This window comes from Pangasianodon hypophthalmus, chromosome 8 (genome assembly GCF_027358585.1).
Source record: "Pangasianodon hypophthalmus isolate fPanHyp1 chromosome 8, fPanHyp1.pri, whole genome shotgun sequence".
Classification (NCBI taxonomy): Eukaryota; Metazoa; Chordata; class Actinopteri; order Siluriformes; family Pangasiidae; genus Pangasianodon; species Pangasianodon hypophthalmus.
The window spans coordinates 13,823,256-13,839,552 of record NC_069717.1 but is presented as its reverse complement, the minus strand read 5'-3'; the positions used below and the strand labels follow the sequence as shown (position 1 = coordinate 13,839,552).

The 16,297-nt window shown below is 42.1% G+C and overlaps 1 protein-coding gene across 1 annotated transcript in view; it reads left to right on the top strand.

The window, feature by feature from the left end:
- Nucleotides 1–16,297, top strand: part of ptch1 (patched 1) — a 51,372-nt gene that overhangs the window by 1,345 nt on the left and 33,730 nt on the right. Inside the window, exons 2-11 of the mRNA XM_026913561.3 lie at nt 237–429; nt 8,709–8,898; nt 9,067–9,136; nt 9,221–9,312; nt 10,554–10,752; nt 11,259–11,380; nt 12,804–12,951; nt 14,397–14,528; nt 14,631–14,786; nt 14,869–14,967. Of these exons, the coding sequence (XP_026769362.3) occupies nt 237–429; nt 8,709–8,898; nt 9,067–9,136; nt 9,221–9,312; nt 10,554–10,752; nt 11,259–11,380; nt 12,804–12,951; nt 14,397–14,528; nt 14,631–14,786; nt 14,869–14,967 (1,401 nt within the window). The remainder of the gene's footprint in view (nt 1–236; nt 430–8,708; nt 8,899–9,066; nt 9,137–9,220; nt 9,313–10,553; nt 10,753–11,258; nt 11,381–12,803; nt 12,952–14,396; nt 14,529–14,630; nt 14,787–14,868; nt 14,968–16,297) is intronic.

Sequence of the window (16,297 nt, the reverse complement as noted above, 5' to 3'; positions counted from 1 at the left end):
TGTACACATGTAGTGAACCGTTACGCTGTGAACCTTTCTATAAGAAACCTGTATCATTAAATAGCATCAGTTACGGTTTAAACCACGCTTACTGGCACACATGGGGTTGGTAATAGCGGCTGTCTGACAGCACAGTGCTCTGGATAAATAAGGAGCCAGAAAAATGCTTCAGCCTGATGAGTTCCGTCAGAGAGAAACAGCCTAATATTGTGTTGTTGTTGTTGTTGTTGTTGTAGGGTAAGGCGACTGGAAGAAAAGCACCGCTGTGGCTGAGAGCAAAGTTTCAAAAACTTCTGTTCAGACTCGGCTGTTATATCCAAAAGAACTGTGGCAAGTTTTTAGTTGTGGGCCTTTTAATATTTGGAGCTTTCGCTGTTGGTTTGAGGGCAGCTAATCTGGAGACCAACGTGGAGAACCTCTGGGTGGAAGGTAAGAAACTAAGTTCCTTTCTCTTATATCTCGGCTTTATATATCGTACTGCTTTCTTGAACATATACGTTCAGATATGATACGGTAGGTGGGATGCTGGAGGATTTGTTTATTGTGTGATAAAGTCTTATGAAGTCCAGTAAAACGGTCAAAATGGTTGTTTTTGTTCATTTTGCTAACGCTGCGTTGCTGCTGCTGCTGCGCGCGCGCGACCCGAACGAGGCGTCTGACGCCGCCGCGGTTGTGTATTTTACTAACACTGCCTAATTTGTGTTTTTAACTAAAGAAATGTTTGACAAAGCCGCCATTTTGTGAGGGGGTGCGAGCGTGTGTATGTGTGTGTCTGTGTGTGTATGTGTCTGCCTGCCTCCAGCAGCTGAATGTGATCCGAGTGGCTGTGTGTGGTCCTGTTTTGGACGGCTTTCAACTTTCCAAAAAGATTTGTCTCAGGGTTAAAGGATGAAGAGAGAGAGAACAGAGGCTGAACGCGGGACACACAGAGAAGCCTCACTACGCTTAACTAACAGACCTGACATGATTTTCGGCAGTTTTTTAGCGAGTTTGCGGGAAATAAAGTCGCTGTTTGGGGCCGTGAAGTGCGGGTGGTGGTGTTTTTTTGCAGTGGGGAGGGGCGAGTTGAGACTTTGATCTGCATTCCAGCAAAATGGAGGAGTTTTGATAGCGCCATTCGATTACACCGAGCCGCTGTATTTAACCAGCCATGTTTTCTTTCATTTAATTATGTTAATGATGGACAGCCTGGTCTTCTTTTCAGTCAGCCTATCAGAATATCAGGCTGTATGAGCCACACTAGTATAATAACACTCTTCTCAGATGCCAGCATCAGCTTCGAGATGTTGCTTGGCACTGAGAAACTGTAGCTGAGAGCAGCTGTAGACTTGTTGTTGTTGTTGTTGTTGTTGTGGTGGTGGTGGTGGTGGTTTTGGGGTGGGTGTGTATAAAAACAACTTTGTCAGGACCAGCAACATAGTTCTGACAACTTAAAGTGCCTTTTACCCAAGTAGAAAGCACTTTAAGTTGTCAGAACTATGCTGAAGCCTGTGTTTTCTTGAATGTGGTTTTACTGTAACATTACACACTAATACTTAAATTCGTGAAGTAAAACAGAAACGATGTTTAAAATGCTATAACAATCATTTTGACCAATCTTAAACATGAACGCAGCACGAACATATTTCCTAAACGAGCCCAGTTGCTCTGTGACAGGCTTTTTAGGTGACAGCCAATCACAAAACCCCTCCTTAGAGATCCAGATTCGGAGAGATGACAGCTGCCAGATGCAAGAACATTGAAATCTGTTTGTTTGGATTAAGCGCTGTAGCTGAGGGATAGATTAGTTCTGCCTGTCCCGGGATTTTTTTGAGCTGGAAGATGTCGGGCCGGTGTCCATTAGGATGCATGTTTATGTTTCATTTGGAGCAGCCTTTTCCTAGCGACCTCTGAACGACCCCACTATTGCACTTTGTCTTGTACCTTCTGCTTAAATTCAGCTCAAATGGGGATCGGCGTGATCTCATCTCAGCTTTCATCACTCGCCATTTAGAACCGCGCAGGTCCAAGGAATATAATTTGTTTGGTTTCTGTACAAATTTTACAGTTAAGACTGATGTAGGTCGTGCTTTTATGGACTTAACCAACTCGGGAAGGAACCGCATGTGCATTCACTGTCTTAGAACATTTGAGAGAAGCCTGTTTATGTTTTAATTTAGTTTCAGCTTCTCAGGTTTGAGTGTGTATCTGTAACTGAAAGGTATGCCATTGACAAAAAGGGAGATGTAAGCCAAGTTAGCTAACTGTAGAGCCACAGTAATGTATGTATTGTTCAGCACTAGGTTTTCATTACATTCACAGTATGATGTCACGGCTAAATTTATAAAAACCGAGGAAAGATGTCTCTGAAAGCAGGCATTAAAAATATGACGCCTTTTTCACGTAATAGACAAAGTTCGTGAGTGTTGCCCAGAGTGTTTATGCAAAGATCCAGTCAGATCTTTGCAGTGAGTATTTGTGTCTTTCTAAAATCTGCATTGCCAGCTTACAGTTTTCGTTTCTTTACACTGTAATTACTTTCTTGTGTATGTTTTTTCAGGGTAAGGTTCCTTCAGAAGCAGTCTCTTCAATGATCTTGGGTGTTCTGTTCATAATAGTGAAACCACTTCTAAACCTCATTGAGAGATAGCGATAATATGGCATTTCAACTGTACAAAAATACAAACTCTTTGAGATGCTAGAACTGTTTAATTAAAACCATTTCTCATGAACAGTTGCGCTTCTGGAGATCATCCCACTTGGTAGAAAGGAACCAGTCCTACAGAGAAATCATTAAGATATTGTGAGTTAGACTGTGCCATTCTCAAAAAGTGGGGGGGTGGGGGCCATGGAATTGGAGGCCACAAGGCTGCGTCCCTTAGGACCTGAGGTCATCAAGTGGTGCCGCCACTATTTAAAAGCTCATCTGATACCAGGCTGAATGAGCCTGGTGTGGAGTGAGGGCTTCCAGCCCACGCTGGAGGTGGAGAGAATAGTAAGAGGCAAACACCATTATGCCATATTTATTTCATTGTTGAGGTCAGTTTAAAATTAAGAGCCACAAGCAATGTCTTAGATGCACCCAGTAGGGGGCAGTATGATTTTATCAGTGATTGTGATCAATATGACTATGGCAGATATCTAAAGCATCAGTTGTTTCAGGCTTTACTTTCAAGCTTGTATGATTCTCAGAGAAAGAAGTAAATGGACCAGAACGTAGCTAAATCCTGTCATCTAGTAGGACAAGCATTTAACAGGTGGAGGAAAGTGCATATTCCCCATTAAACATATGAACACATGGTTATGATTGGCTCTTTGGCATGGTTATACTCAAGGGCAACTAGTCTGTGATGCATATGTGTAAAAATTTATCTTGTCTTCTACTGTGGATGAAACAGCCTCTCTGTTCTGTGGTGAGGAGAGTGAAATAAACAAGTGTGTCACTTGTAGAGTGTTTGTAATTATGAGACTAGCTGTCTAATATAAATGATTGCTGTGTAAATACAGTGTCTGTTGCATTACGGTGTAATGTACGTAGTGGATGATAAGTAGTTTTGTTGCTCACACAGTTAAGATACACCAGCAAAGGCTGTTGTGGCTAGCAATGTTGTTTCCACAGGTAATACTGGATTATGATGTGTGTATAATCTTCCTTCCAGTGGGCATTTTTGTCAGTGCTGCTGTAAACCGTTTGAAAGAGTCTGAAAAAGACAGATGTGTGTGGAAGACAGGGACAAATGGAGCACTTCCCATTCACAACTGGCATGCTGACAGGCCTCCAAGTCCTGTGTTTATGTTCTGCATGCCTTCACCTGATGTTATTCAAAAACCAGAGACACCAGAATGTTTCTTTCTCTTCTCTCTCTCTCTCTCTCTCTCTCTCTCTCTCTCTCTCTCTCTCTCTCTCACTCACTCACTCTTTCACTCTCCCTCTCACTTACCCATGTGCCCCCCCACCCCAGCTTCTGCTTGCTTTCCTTCCGAAACGTTTCCCCACACTAAACACCCTCCCCCCGCTTTTACTCTCCTCGCCTCACATCCCTCCTCCCCTCCTCTCTTGGGAGTCCAGCCCTGGGATGCCAGATGTATTACAGAGTGAAGCACAGCAATGTAAACACTGTGTCTTGCCACGGATGCCGGGTGGTCCGGCCCTCCCCCTCTCGTCCTCTCAGAGAGTGAGAGTGAGAGAAAGAGAGAGAAAGAAGATAGTGGAAGCAGTTATAGAGATATTTGTGTTTGGGCTAGAGGGCCAGTTTTTCTTCAGTCTTAACAGGCTTAAAATTTCAAAGTGGGAAAAGAGTAAAGAGACGTCGTGATGCAGAATACACTGAGCAGCACACTTAGAGTTATGAACAGCTATGTTGACATTGTGTAAGCCTTTTCAAAAGATGTAGCTTAGTTATTGATTTAAATCTGAACGAAGCCGTAAAACAGGGATTTGAGAAGAGATTTTGAAAAAATTGTACACATTGTCAAGAACTGGAAATTTGTATTTTTCAAAGTAGGATTTGTAGTCCTGTGTTGCTATTAAGCAGTTAAACAGTAAATGCACTGCATAGTTTTAGCAGATCTGAAGTAGAATGAGTGTAGGTGCGTATACTGACATTTTGACTATTTGCAGAAAGACCAAAAAATGTAAAAAAAAAAAAAACACAAAAGATCTATATTTTGCTCTTATAAAGTATAATAGTACAATATTATGCAACTTATGCAACTTAAGTCACAAATAGCTGCTTACACTAGAGAATATTACTTAGACATGTGTATGCCTGTGGATGATATCTTATTTTGCTGGAACTCACTCAGTGTTTGGGTCGGTGCACACTCAGAATCCTCAGTACTATGAGCGCACACACACACGCACACATTCTCTCCCTACTTTTTTGTTGCATTGCGATCTAGTTGATTTGAAAAGCTTTTTTTTTTTTTCTTCAGGGTAAGCGACCTGAATGAAGCCAGCAACGTGGAAAAATCTGGCCTTTCAAGGCACTCTGAATGTACATCTCTGGATTGCAGTAAGCTGCATTTGTACGCAGCGGACTGCTAAATACACCCATTTTTTCAAGGCGCAGCTCTGGACATGTGATTAGCATAATTAGGGAAGAGCAGGCCATACATATGGTAATGCAGCGTGGAGTAAATGGCAGCTGCGGTGTAAAATTTGTGTCAGGGGTCGGCAGACTGCTTGGGGGCATTGTGCCACAGCTGCGGGTCAGGAACTCTCTCTCTCTCCCTCTCTGTCACCTCTCACTCTCTCCTACTCTTTCACTCCCACCTTCAATGACATCACATCCCTCTTTTCTCTTATCTCCAGAAAGCTCTAAAAGGGCTGAGGAGTGTTGGTGGTGTGTGGCCATTGGGTGCACGATTTAGTATGCAAAGTTAGCTTGCTGTCAGTTTAGATTGAATCAAGACAAATTGCTCAGCATAACCTTACTAGGTGCCTCTTATTATCAGAAACGCTGATAGAAGTAAATGTGACTAAACTATTACTCCTTAATCAAGTAATAGTATTTTCATTCATATTTATTAACCACTTTATCCTGGTTAAGGTCATGGTGGATCCAGAGCCTATCCTGGGAGCACTGGGTGTGAGGCTGAAATGCACCCTGAATAAGATGCCAGTCTCTTGCAGGGCACAACACACACACACACACACACACATATATGCACGCACTCATTCTCACCTAGGACCAATTTAAAGTAGCCAATCTACCAACCAGCCTATTTTTGGGAGGTGGGAGGAAACCAGAGAACCCGAAGGAAACCCACATAGACACAAGAAGAACATGCAAAACACCACACGGTCAGTAACGTTAGCTCAGGATTAAACCGGAGACCCTGGAGCTGAAAGATGGCACTGCTACTCACCGCTAATCCGTAATATGGCACTCTTTATTTAAAATAACCTGTTAGCACTCAACATTAGTTTTGATTAATCTTGCTTCATCTTAGTCAGTGCTCATCAGGTGCAGCATAAACTATGCTGAGAGATGGTGCTGGATGCTTAGATCAGGGCCGTACTGTCTTAGTCTCCCTGGACTTGTTCCATTTGTAATTAAAGAGACACGTAAATGTAAAGACAGTCCAGAAGCAGGTAGCATGGCAGTGCCCAGCAGAAATGGGGAGCATGGCTCTGGCTCTCAAAAACCGCTTGAGGACTTCCGCATGACCGCAGGGGGGTCTCTCCGAGTTGGGTTCTAATCCAGCTAATCCCGCCCGCAACACACTCATAAAAAGTGCCTTCATGTGTCACCACACGCAGCACCCCTCCCTGCCTCACCAGCCCCCAGTGAGCAGCACCAGCAGCAGGATTGGCTAGAGCTGGTATGGTGTACTTGGCAGGATCAGGTGGAGAGCAATGGAGCTGTGGTGTGTGTGCGTGTGTGTGTGTGTGTGTGTGTGTGTGTGTCGGAGGGGTGCCTTCTTGAAGTGAGGAGCCCCATGCTAGCCTCTAAGGCAGACCAATAAAAAGCCAGCTCATGGCTGAATAGTGAGAATCATAGGGCAGAGCTTGAAAACCGGGCCCCTTCCAATCCACACTCACCCAGCAGTGAAAAGGGAGGGTCAGGGGTTAATGTTATGCAACAAAATGAATGAGCCCAGTTTAGGCTCAAACACACTGACATACACACCCAGTTCACTCACATCCCTCTCGCTCACTATTTGGGGAAAAATCTAGGGCTGCCCAAAGTGGGAAATATCCAGTTATATTGTAGACATAAAAAGTTCATTGTGATATGTTTGTTCCTTGCATGTCTGTTTTCCTCATACGTACTTTACAGTATGGATTTTGCTATATATGGTATGGCAGATATACAGTATGCTAGTTAAACATTATCATATATTTCCCTTTGCAATAATGATGTCACAGTCCTATAATATATAAATGTTAATATAGAAATTATATTCAAGAGAGGCCATAATATGTAAATGAGCCTTCAAACTAAAGCTGTAACCATCCTAATCAAGCTCAGATGCTCTGGATATGTGCTTTAAAGGGTCCTGATGTATTATGACATTCACATAATCCAATGCTTGTAAATCTTTTTAAAAATATTACATAACACATATTGGGTTTCATCCCTGAAAGCAGGCCATGTGCGTTATTGTCTTTCCTTGGTAAATCTTGGCTGGCATCTGGTGAGCATCCGATCATCAGCAGGCTACTCGGCTCACATTCTCCTCATAGCAAGGAGATCTCTGCCGAACAGTCATGGCTCTCTGATGACTTCTAGAACATTTTCTTCTCCCCAAAATCTGCTGGTGTTCCAGAGGACTAAATAAAGAACATGCTAAGCCATATTAGGCCGTAATCAACCTGGCTTCCATAACCATGTTGAAGCTAAGCTTGGCTTTGGTCAAGGCTGCGATTAATCATGGATATTATAAACATGCTCTAAAACAAGATCAGATGTGAGTGCGTTTTGGGCTGAGGAAGAAAGACTCCATAATGTTGTCCTAATGTGGGTAGACATTTTTCCTTTCCCTGCTAGTCCTTTCCAAACTGACTTGGTGGTCTAGCCTCAGAGAAAAGCATGGTTTTCTTATCTTTAATTCAGTTACAATGGCTGCAAAACACACAGCTCAGGCCTACCGTACAAACTGATCACTGTTGCTAGATTAGTCAGTCGTTTAAATGCATGCTTAAATGCTTACTTTCAAAATAAGATAAAAAAAAAAAAAATTCTGGTATGTATAAAAAGTGAGCTTGTGCTTTGTGACGCTATCTGAAAAAACAGAAAAAGAAGTCATGAACATACAGTACAAAGCCAGCTGGAGGGAATGTACATGAAGCAACTAGTATAAAAAGTAGCAAACTGCTCCTTCAAACCCTTGTGAGGACAGATTGGCTAATCCAGTCTTTTCACATCGCAATTACAGTTATTTAACTTTCAGAATATCAAAGGTATCCAGGTTTCCTACTTTCCGATATGTAACAACATTTCCTATATCAGCACTAAGGTGTGTTTAAGCCAGAGTGTATTTGGTTGTAGTGAATTTACCCAATTACTTGCATGAGTGAGCCGCATTGTGTGATGGTTGGTGTAAGTGGGACAGCCGCTTGCAGGATTCTTGATCCTGAAAATGGAGAAGTCTGATTTTTCTCTGTGGGCAAGTAAATGGAACATGAAGAATCGTCAGCTTTGAGAGGCAGACTTGGCCACTGGTCAGCAGTTCTCTTTGAAAGACGACTTTTGTAGCAGTTTGAGGCTTAGGGATGCCACTTGAGGAGCCCGAGCGCTTAAGGACACACACACACACACACACACACACACACACACACACACACACACACACAGAAATAGACATGCACGTATACTGTACTTACTTTATGTGCCACTGATTACACTCATCAATCTTATGTGTCTAAGAGCTGGCTATGCATGTGTTTAAGAGCTTTAAAAGTAAATTTATTCAATCGGATGATGCGAGTTGATAATTATGTAGTGATACTGTTTTCTTTTTTTGACCATCTGTGTTCTTTAAAAAGAATTATCTTACTGTCGACAGTAGTGAGCGGTTATGTTGGTAATAATGGAACAGTGAAATTACCCTTTCTCATTGCTATGCATAACCTCTACACAATGTCAGCTTTCAGTCATGCAGTTCATGCTGGATCATGGGATGTTCCAGATATTATTACATAAGAGCATCCACAGTATATCTGGCCCCTGTCGCAATATCTCATACATTTTCTCCTTTCTCTTTCCTTCCCTCCCGTCTAGTGGGTGGTAGGGTAAATCAGGAGCTTAAATACACACGGCAGAAGATCGGTGAGGAGGCCATGTTTAACCCTCAGCTAATGATCCAGACTCCACGGCAGCACGGTGCTAACATTCTGACAGTGGAGGCGCTCAAGCAGCACTTGGACTCTGCCATTAAAGCAAGCAGAGTGCATGTTTACATGTACAACAGGTAATTCACCATTCGTGTTGGCTTAAGGAAGCAGTGTACAGCTCCATTTGGTTGCAATGCATGCTTTTCCCCCACATTTCTGTTTTCTGTTTTTCACTATGTATCTTCATTTGAAACTGAATGTGTTGTTTTATCATGAACATTGGGTGACTCCTTTATACCTTGTAGGAAATGGACATTAGAACATTTATGCTACAAATCAGGAGAAGTCGTCACAGAAAATAATTTAGTCTACCAGGTGAGATACTGCAAACTGACCATAGTATGTACTCTGTTACATGGGGAGTGACATAAATGAGCTTAATGACCTCCATCCTTTTAGATAATTGAGAATCTGCATCCTTGTCTGATCATCACTCCTCTGGACTGCTTCTGGGAAGGTGCTAAACTACACTCAGGCGTTGCCTATCTCCCGTAAGTGTCAGTCACTGATAATGTTGATTGTTAAAGTGTTTCAGATGGATCTTTGAGACAGTTCACATTATAAAATGCTAGACCCTTAGTGATTGGCATGAGAAGTGGCCTTATGAGCGAGGGGCAGCGGCAGTAGGATGGTAAACAGTAATTTGGCAGGACCGCTTTGTTGTGTTTGTGCATGAGAGGACTGCGCTGCTCCTCTCTGAAGGCCCTCATTGTAACTGCTCTGTGGCCTGGGCAAGCTGGGACCCCACACAATTGTTACCCTTTTGCTTTTAATAGCTTTGTGCAATAGTTATACTCAGCAGACTTCCCTCCAGTCCAGCAAAAGCAGAACACTCTTTTTTTTTTTTTTTTTTTTCTCTCCCTCTCTCAGCCTCTCTTTTCTCCCTCCATCGTAGACGGTAAATAAGAATTTGACTGTGTTCTGGTTGGGGGAGTCTGAATAATGACCCAAGCCTGGTTAGGCACATACAATGTGGTCTAAGGCAATGAGGGTTAGCCAGATGAGTCCACTGTGAAAAGAGAAAAAGAGAGAGATGCAGCAAAGATGGACGGCTAGTTCAGTGCAGAACCAACGGGAGGTCCGGAGAGGCGGACAGCGGATTGGTAGGAGTGGAAGAGAACGACAGCACAAAGGAAAGAGGGAGTAAGGACTTAGGAAACAAGGGAGGGCATGTAAGGATAGCATGTGGACAGATTTACTGAGGAGAGAGAGAGGGGCCCTGAAATCCAGAAAGAGCAGGCCAGACTGAGACTGGAACTGAGAGCGGAACAGAAATATTAGAGGTTTTTAAAGATGATTCAAAAAGCTCTTAGTTGTGGGGATGGTGTAGGCCTTGAGCGGGACCAGTAGAATAAAATAATTAGTTGAGGATGAAGCTCAGAAGATTGGACTGATTCAGTTTAGCAGGGCTGTCATTATGGAGGCATTCTGAATCCCAATATGCATTTAACGCTGCCTCTACCATCCCCAAAGTTAGAAACCATCCTCAAAACATTCTGTCAGTGGATTTGGCTTAACTGAAGTCGTCCGTTATATTTTCAAATACCGCCCATGGTGCTGCTTTGCTGCTTCAAAGACAGTTATATGAGATACAGTCCATCCTCTCTACAGAGGGCTTAGATCATCTCATAAATCAGATGCACTCCAGGCTGTTAGCATGCCAAATCAGACATGCTCAGTTGAAATGAAGATAGAGCTTTGGTTTAAAGCTGATTCTTCTGTCCTGCCACAGTGGTAGACCTCCTCTGCAGTGGATGAACTTTGACCCAATGGCACTGCTTGCTGATATGCAGACCATGACCAAAGTTGTGGGCAGTTGGCAAGAAATACTGGCCAAGGCTGAGGTGGGTCATGGCTACATGGACCGTCCCTGCATCAACCCTGCTGACCCAGACTGCCCGTTATCAGCTCCCAATAAGAACTCTACACGGGTAAGCCTGACTTACACATAACACAAACGCCCAGGAAGACAGACATAGAGTTGGCACACTATTATGACAATCGCATGTATCATTTATTTATTTCATTACGGTTAAATCTACCTGATTTACAATAAAGCAGTTACACAATGAACATTGATGACTAATATTTGGTATATATTTAGTGGGCTGTTGTGATTTTATGAATATGTATTTAGTAATGATTTAGCAGAAAGAAAAAAAGCTTAAATATGCTTAATGCATGTGTGTTTATGGTGCAGTATAAAAAGTGCTTTACAGACACTGAACTGTCGATGCATTACAGCAGCAAATGAGGTTCTCTGATGGCAGCTAATTAGACCATGAAGACCAAAATAAAAACTAACAGGTGTCTCAATATGACATGTGATATAAAGATCTTTAGTTTGTTAGGCTCTGTGTATTACTAGAGATTTGTTAGCTGAATTTAGTATGTCCAAGATTATAATCGCGGGTTGCTGCCATTTGTGTTTCCATAGCCATTGGATATTGCCCGAGTGTTGACCGGTGGCTGTCATGGAGTCTCTAAAAAGTATATGCACTGGCAGGAGGAGCTCATCATCGGAGGGACCACAAAAAACAATAGTGGCAGCCTTCTCAGGTAAGACTGAGCAGACCAGAATATACCTTGAAGTGCATCAGGAGCACAGAACCTGTAGGTCTGAAGAAGAAAGAAAGTGGTGGTACACAGGGTCAGAAATTAATTTTTATTAAAGGGCAATATTTGCCAAATGGAGTTCCTTTTCAGGGGCATTTATTATTCATATTATTCTGACCATATAAAACACACAGTGTCACCCATTTACATCAAACTCTGTATTTTTATTTGTATTCATTTTCATCACAAATGTATTAGCTAAAGAAACAGCTTCCATAATATTTAATTACTTATTTGTGAGAACAACTCTGCTGATGTGTCTCCGCCTTATATTTTTCGATGGCCACAAGACAAAGCTTCATCGTCCATTTTCGAAGCTCAGATAGAATCTGGCGCTCTTCATTGCTGCCAGCAGCGACCTCCAGGCCTTGCAGAAGATAGCCAGATTGCCATTAGCATGAGTTTAGGTATCGAGCCAGTCCATTTTCCACGACTCGATAGTAAATATTTTCAAAGTGAATTTGGATGTCTCCAATTTTTTGTGTTGGAGTGTTTGATGGCGTGTCCGGGTTTGCATAGCTGATTTTATTCTTTTAAATCAAAAACCGCTCCATCTTTGCAGTGCATTAACAAGACTCGCGTCACTGCGCAAGTCACAGCACGCAGACGGACGTGCAGAGATTTTAAAAATATCTCATGAATTAACTTAGATTGGTCTTCATATTTACATATATATGTGTGTGTGTGTGTGTGTGTGTGTGTATATATATATATATATATATATATATATATATATATATATATATATATATATATATATATATATATATATATATATATATATAAAGTATACTAAATGTTCTTAATAAAAAAAAAAAAAAACGGGAATTAACTACTGGGGGCTTTTTTTTTTTTGTTTCCCCTTACATTTTAAATATCTGGGTCATTTTGGTCATTTTGGTGGCATTTTTCCCCCGAGCCCCCGTTAATTTCTGACCCTGGTGGTACAGCATGTCTCAGCATGAAGTTGGAGAGAGCTCTGACCTCACAGCTAGACCCAAGCTATAACAAAGTGTCAGATTCAAGCCAGATTTATGTACGCTATTGTCAGTAGTGCTCTTAAAGTTATAGTTCCCTGATATTAGACATCAAAATCTGTCTATTTCTGATGATTATTATTGATGAATTTGTCACAAACATTAGGGCATTTTTTTTGTTTGTTTTTTTTTATAATGTTGCCAGAACACACACAAACATTTCTCACAAACAAACCGCAGACAGGGATATTCTGTGTGTAACTGAGCACATGAGCCACATTGCACATGCACATATCTATAGAGTAGATTTTTAGGTTTTGAAAAGGAGAACGATAAGCAGTTCACTGCAGCTTATCTGACTCAAATTTTTTATGATCTGTCTCCAACAGTGCCCAGGCTCTGCAGACCATGTTCCAGCTTATGACCCCTAAACAGATGTATGAGCACTTTAAGGGCTACGATGCAGTCTCGCACCTGAACTGGAACGAGGAGAAAGCGGCTGCCATCCTGGAAGCTTGGCAGAGGAAGTACTCTGAGGTAAAAGTCTGCTTTTAGCTCTCAACTCTGAACCAAACAACTCAGAGAGAGAGATGGTATAACATGTAACTGGTGAAATCCTTATTATGTTGCTTTTACCACAACAGGGTTTTTGTGGATATGCTATTGAAAGGCTCGTCTTCGTCTGAAAGATATTGAAATTCTGGTGCTAATTCATAGCCTAATATTTAGATGGAGTTTCCTCTTCACTGGCATCTCTGGAAAAAGCTTATTACACTGCAAATTACTGGCAGTTCAGCTGGTAGGGGCCCTCACACACACAGATTGCATTTCTCCCTCTGTCCTCAGGTTACACTGGCTGCCTGTGTCATTTCAGGCTGCTTATAATAATAGTAATAATAATAATAATAATAATAATAATAATATAGAAAAAAAAGCAGACATTTGCTGCATTCATTAACAGAGTTGAATAGTCAGGAAACATCTACGGTTCTTTCCTTCATGTAATCACATACTTTTCACCACTTAACCTACCTTTTACATAGGAGAAAGGGTTTCCCCATATGATAAGTGAGTTATTCTGACATAGGACATGATATTTGGAATGCTTTTGAAACCCTTTATGAAGCATGAACCCACCTGGAAGTAATATGGAAATGGAATTTTATTGGCCTACATCAAAGCCTCTTTCACGCTCTTAGACACCCCCACACACACACACACACACACACACACACACTCACACTAACTCTCACACTCTCTCTCTCTCTCTCTCTCTCTCTCTCTCACATGCACACAGAGCATGTATACAAGCTGTGTGTGTGTGTGTGTGTGTGTGAAGGAATTCCACCACAAGTCATAAGTAAACTACACATTCCAGAGACTGCTCATCTCTTGCACATAACCTCCTTCAAGGTTAAGTCCCAGCTGTTTGGGGGCTCAAAAGCAAACTTCGACTCCATATTTGAAATGCCTGTGTTATATGTGAACTTGGCGAGGTGCATCTGTAAGGCCAGAAAAGGTCAAATTTAATTCCGGTGTATGCGTGATGTGGCCCCGTCTGGAACACATTAAACCACACAGCACTCAATCTCTTTCACAGCTGCCATCCCATTGGTGGTTTGTAGGTGACATCATCTGGTCTATGTTGTTTAGGCCCTGACCTCTGATTGGTATAGGTTTACCCCTGGGCACATTGTGTGTGTTTGTGTGTGCTTGTGTAAATGTACTTTCCCTGGATAAAATGAAGGTAATGATAGGGTAAATGAACTGAAATTTTCTTTCATCTAATTGTTAACAGTTGAAAAAATGGAAAACTCAAAACTGACATCCATAGTAATATAGAATCTAGTTGAAAATAATTGGTCTGTGTATTTCAGTGTACAGTTTCTCAGTCTTTATATTATTCAGGTTACCATGAAGGTAAAGACAGCTTAACTAATTTAATCCTTTCTCTTTATCTATGTCTATGTCCTGATTTTAAGGTGGTCCAGCAGAGTGTGTCCATCAACTCCTCTCAGAAAGTACTGACATTTACCACTACTACGCTAGAGGACATCCTTAAATCCTTCTCTAGTGTCAGCGGAATCCGAATTGCCAGTGGTTACCTGCTCATGGTACCCATACACATTTGTTTTACACATAGCCAAGCCATACACTTGCTGGTGTATTATCGAATGTTAATGAATATTAATAGCTTTTTTGTCACCTGTGTGCAGCTTGCCTATGCGTGTCTGACCATGTTGCGCTGGGACTGTGCCAAATCCCAGGGAGCGGTGGGGCTGGCTGGAGTGCTCCTGGTCACTCTGTCCGTCGCTGCCGGACTTGGCCTCTGCTCTCTCATTGGCATCTCTTTCAACGCTGCTACCACTCAGGTATGACACTAAATTTATGCATCAAAACTGTATTCTGCTGCAGAAAGGCTGGTGTTTTCTAGCATTTCCTGTGTGTGCGTAGGTGCTGCCATTCCTTGCTCTTGGCGTGGGAGTGGATGATGTCTTTCTTCTTGCTCATGCTTTCAGTGAAACCGGCCAGAACAGGAGAATCCCCTTTGAGGTGAATAAACCTTCTTTCGCTCTATCTGTCTATCTCTCTCACTTACTCTCAGACCCTCACGACCATCATCTCAAAAAAAAAAAAAACAACAACAACAAAAAAACAAATACGTAACACAAATATGCAACACAAACATCTCTCTTTTGCTAATCTCACTTGGTTACAATCATCCACTATATAACTTTAGTACCAGAGACTGTGTCAAGCCAAGATAATGTGCTAAGATCCTGAAGGAGAGGGCTCACTTGTTTTCTAGGGGCCAGGCTGTATCAGAGTTGCTACGACATTTTGCCCTCATGCTATCCCTCACGTAACGGAATGCGCATACCTGTCCCAGCCTGTGATGTAAGTTTCCCTTTCCCGTCGCTCGGCTTTGATGTGCACCGGCATCATACACGAGCTCTTGGGGGCCAATACAGGATGTGTGTGGCTGCACAAAGGGCTTTGAGGATGGTGATGACAAACATGCGCACACACATGCAGCAGAGTGTGAGGGCAGATGCGTATCTGTTGGTGCTCGAGACTGACCGTCATTCCACGTTCCTGGGTGTTAAACCTTGTTCCTTTTGAACTTTTGTAAATGAAATTATATGGCAACATTACATTGCAGTTCAGAACATAAGCATTTCATGAACATATATGCAGATTTTTATACATTTTTTTTTTTTTTTTACACATAAATTATAGATGTTCCGAGTGTCTTTAAGTAACGATGTTAAAATAAGGCATTACTTGTTATTGAGCGTTCATGAGAAGCTCCTAAAGGAGCAGTTTGTAGTTGTTATATACTTTTGCTGCCTGTGTGGTAAATTGCAAGGAAAGCCTTCCCCATCCCCTCAAATGATCCCACAACATCTGATGAAACTATGCAACCCTTGTGATTTCCCTTCTAAAGAAAAGGACTTGGGCTCAGCAGATCTGTTCTGGCAGGGGCAGAGCTAATTTCCAGAAGAAAAAAAAAATCTGAAATAAATAAACTAGTGAGATCCATGGAAAGGCTAGTATATGTGATAATTACAGCTCTACAAATACTGTCAAACTTTACGAACTGCACTTCTAAAGTAAGACGTTTTTGAGCATAAAGGGGAGAGGAAGGGGGAGAGGAAGGTGTGTGACTGACTGTTCAGGTTGGTGGTGGTGAGAGGAGAGTCAGGGCAAGTGTTTGCTTGTGTTTGTGTGCAATTGCGCAGTGCAGCACAGCTCTTCTGGTGAAAGTAAACAATACGCTGTGGGAGAAGAGCACAGAGTCATCCTGACTTTAAGCACACGCTGTGTGGTCCAGAACATTCTCAATGCTTCCCCTCCACCACCACACTCACTCTTCTACATA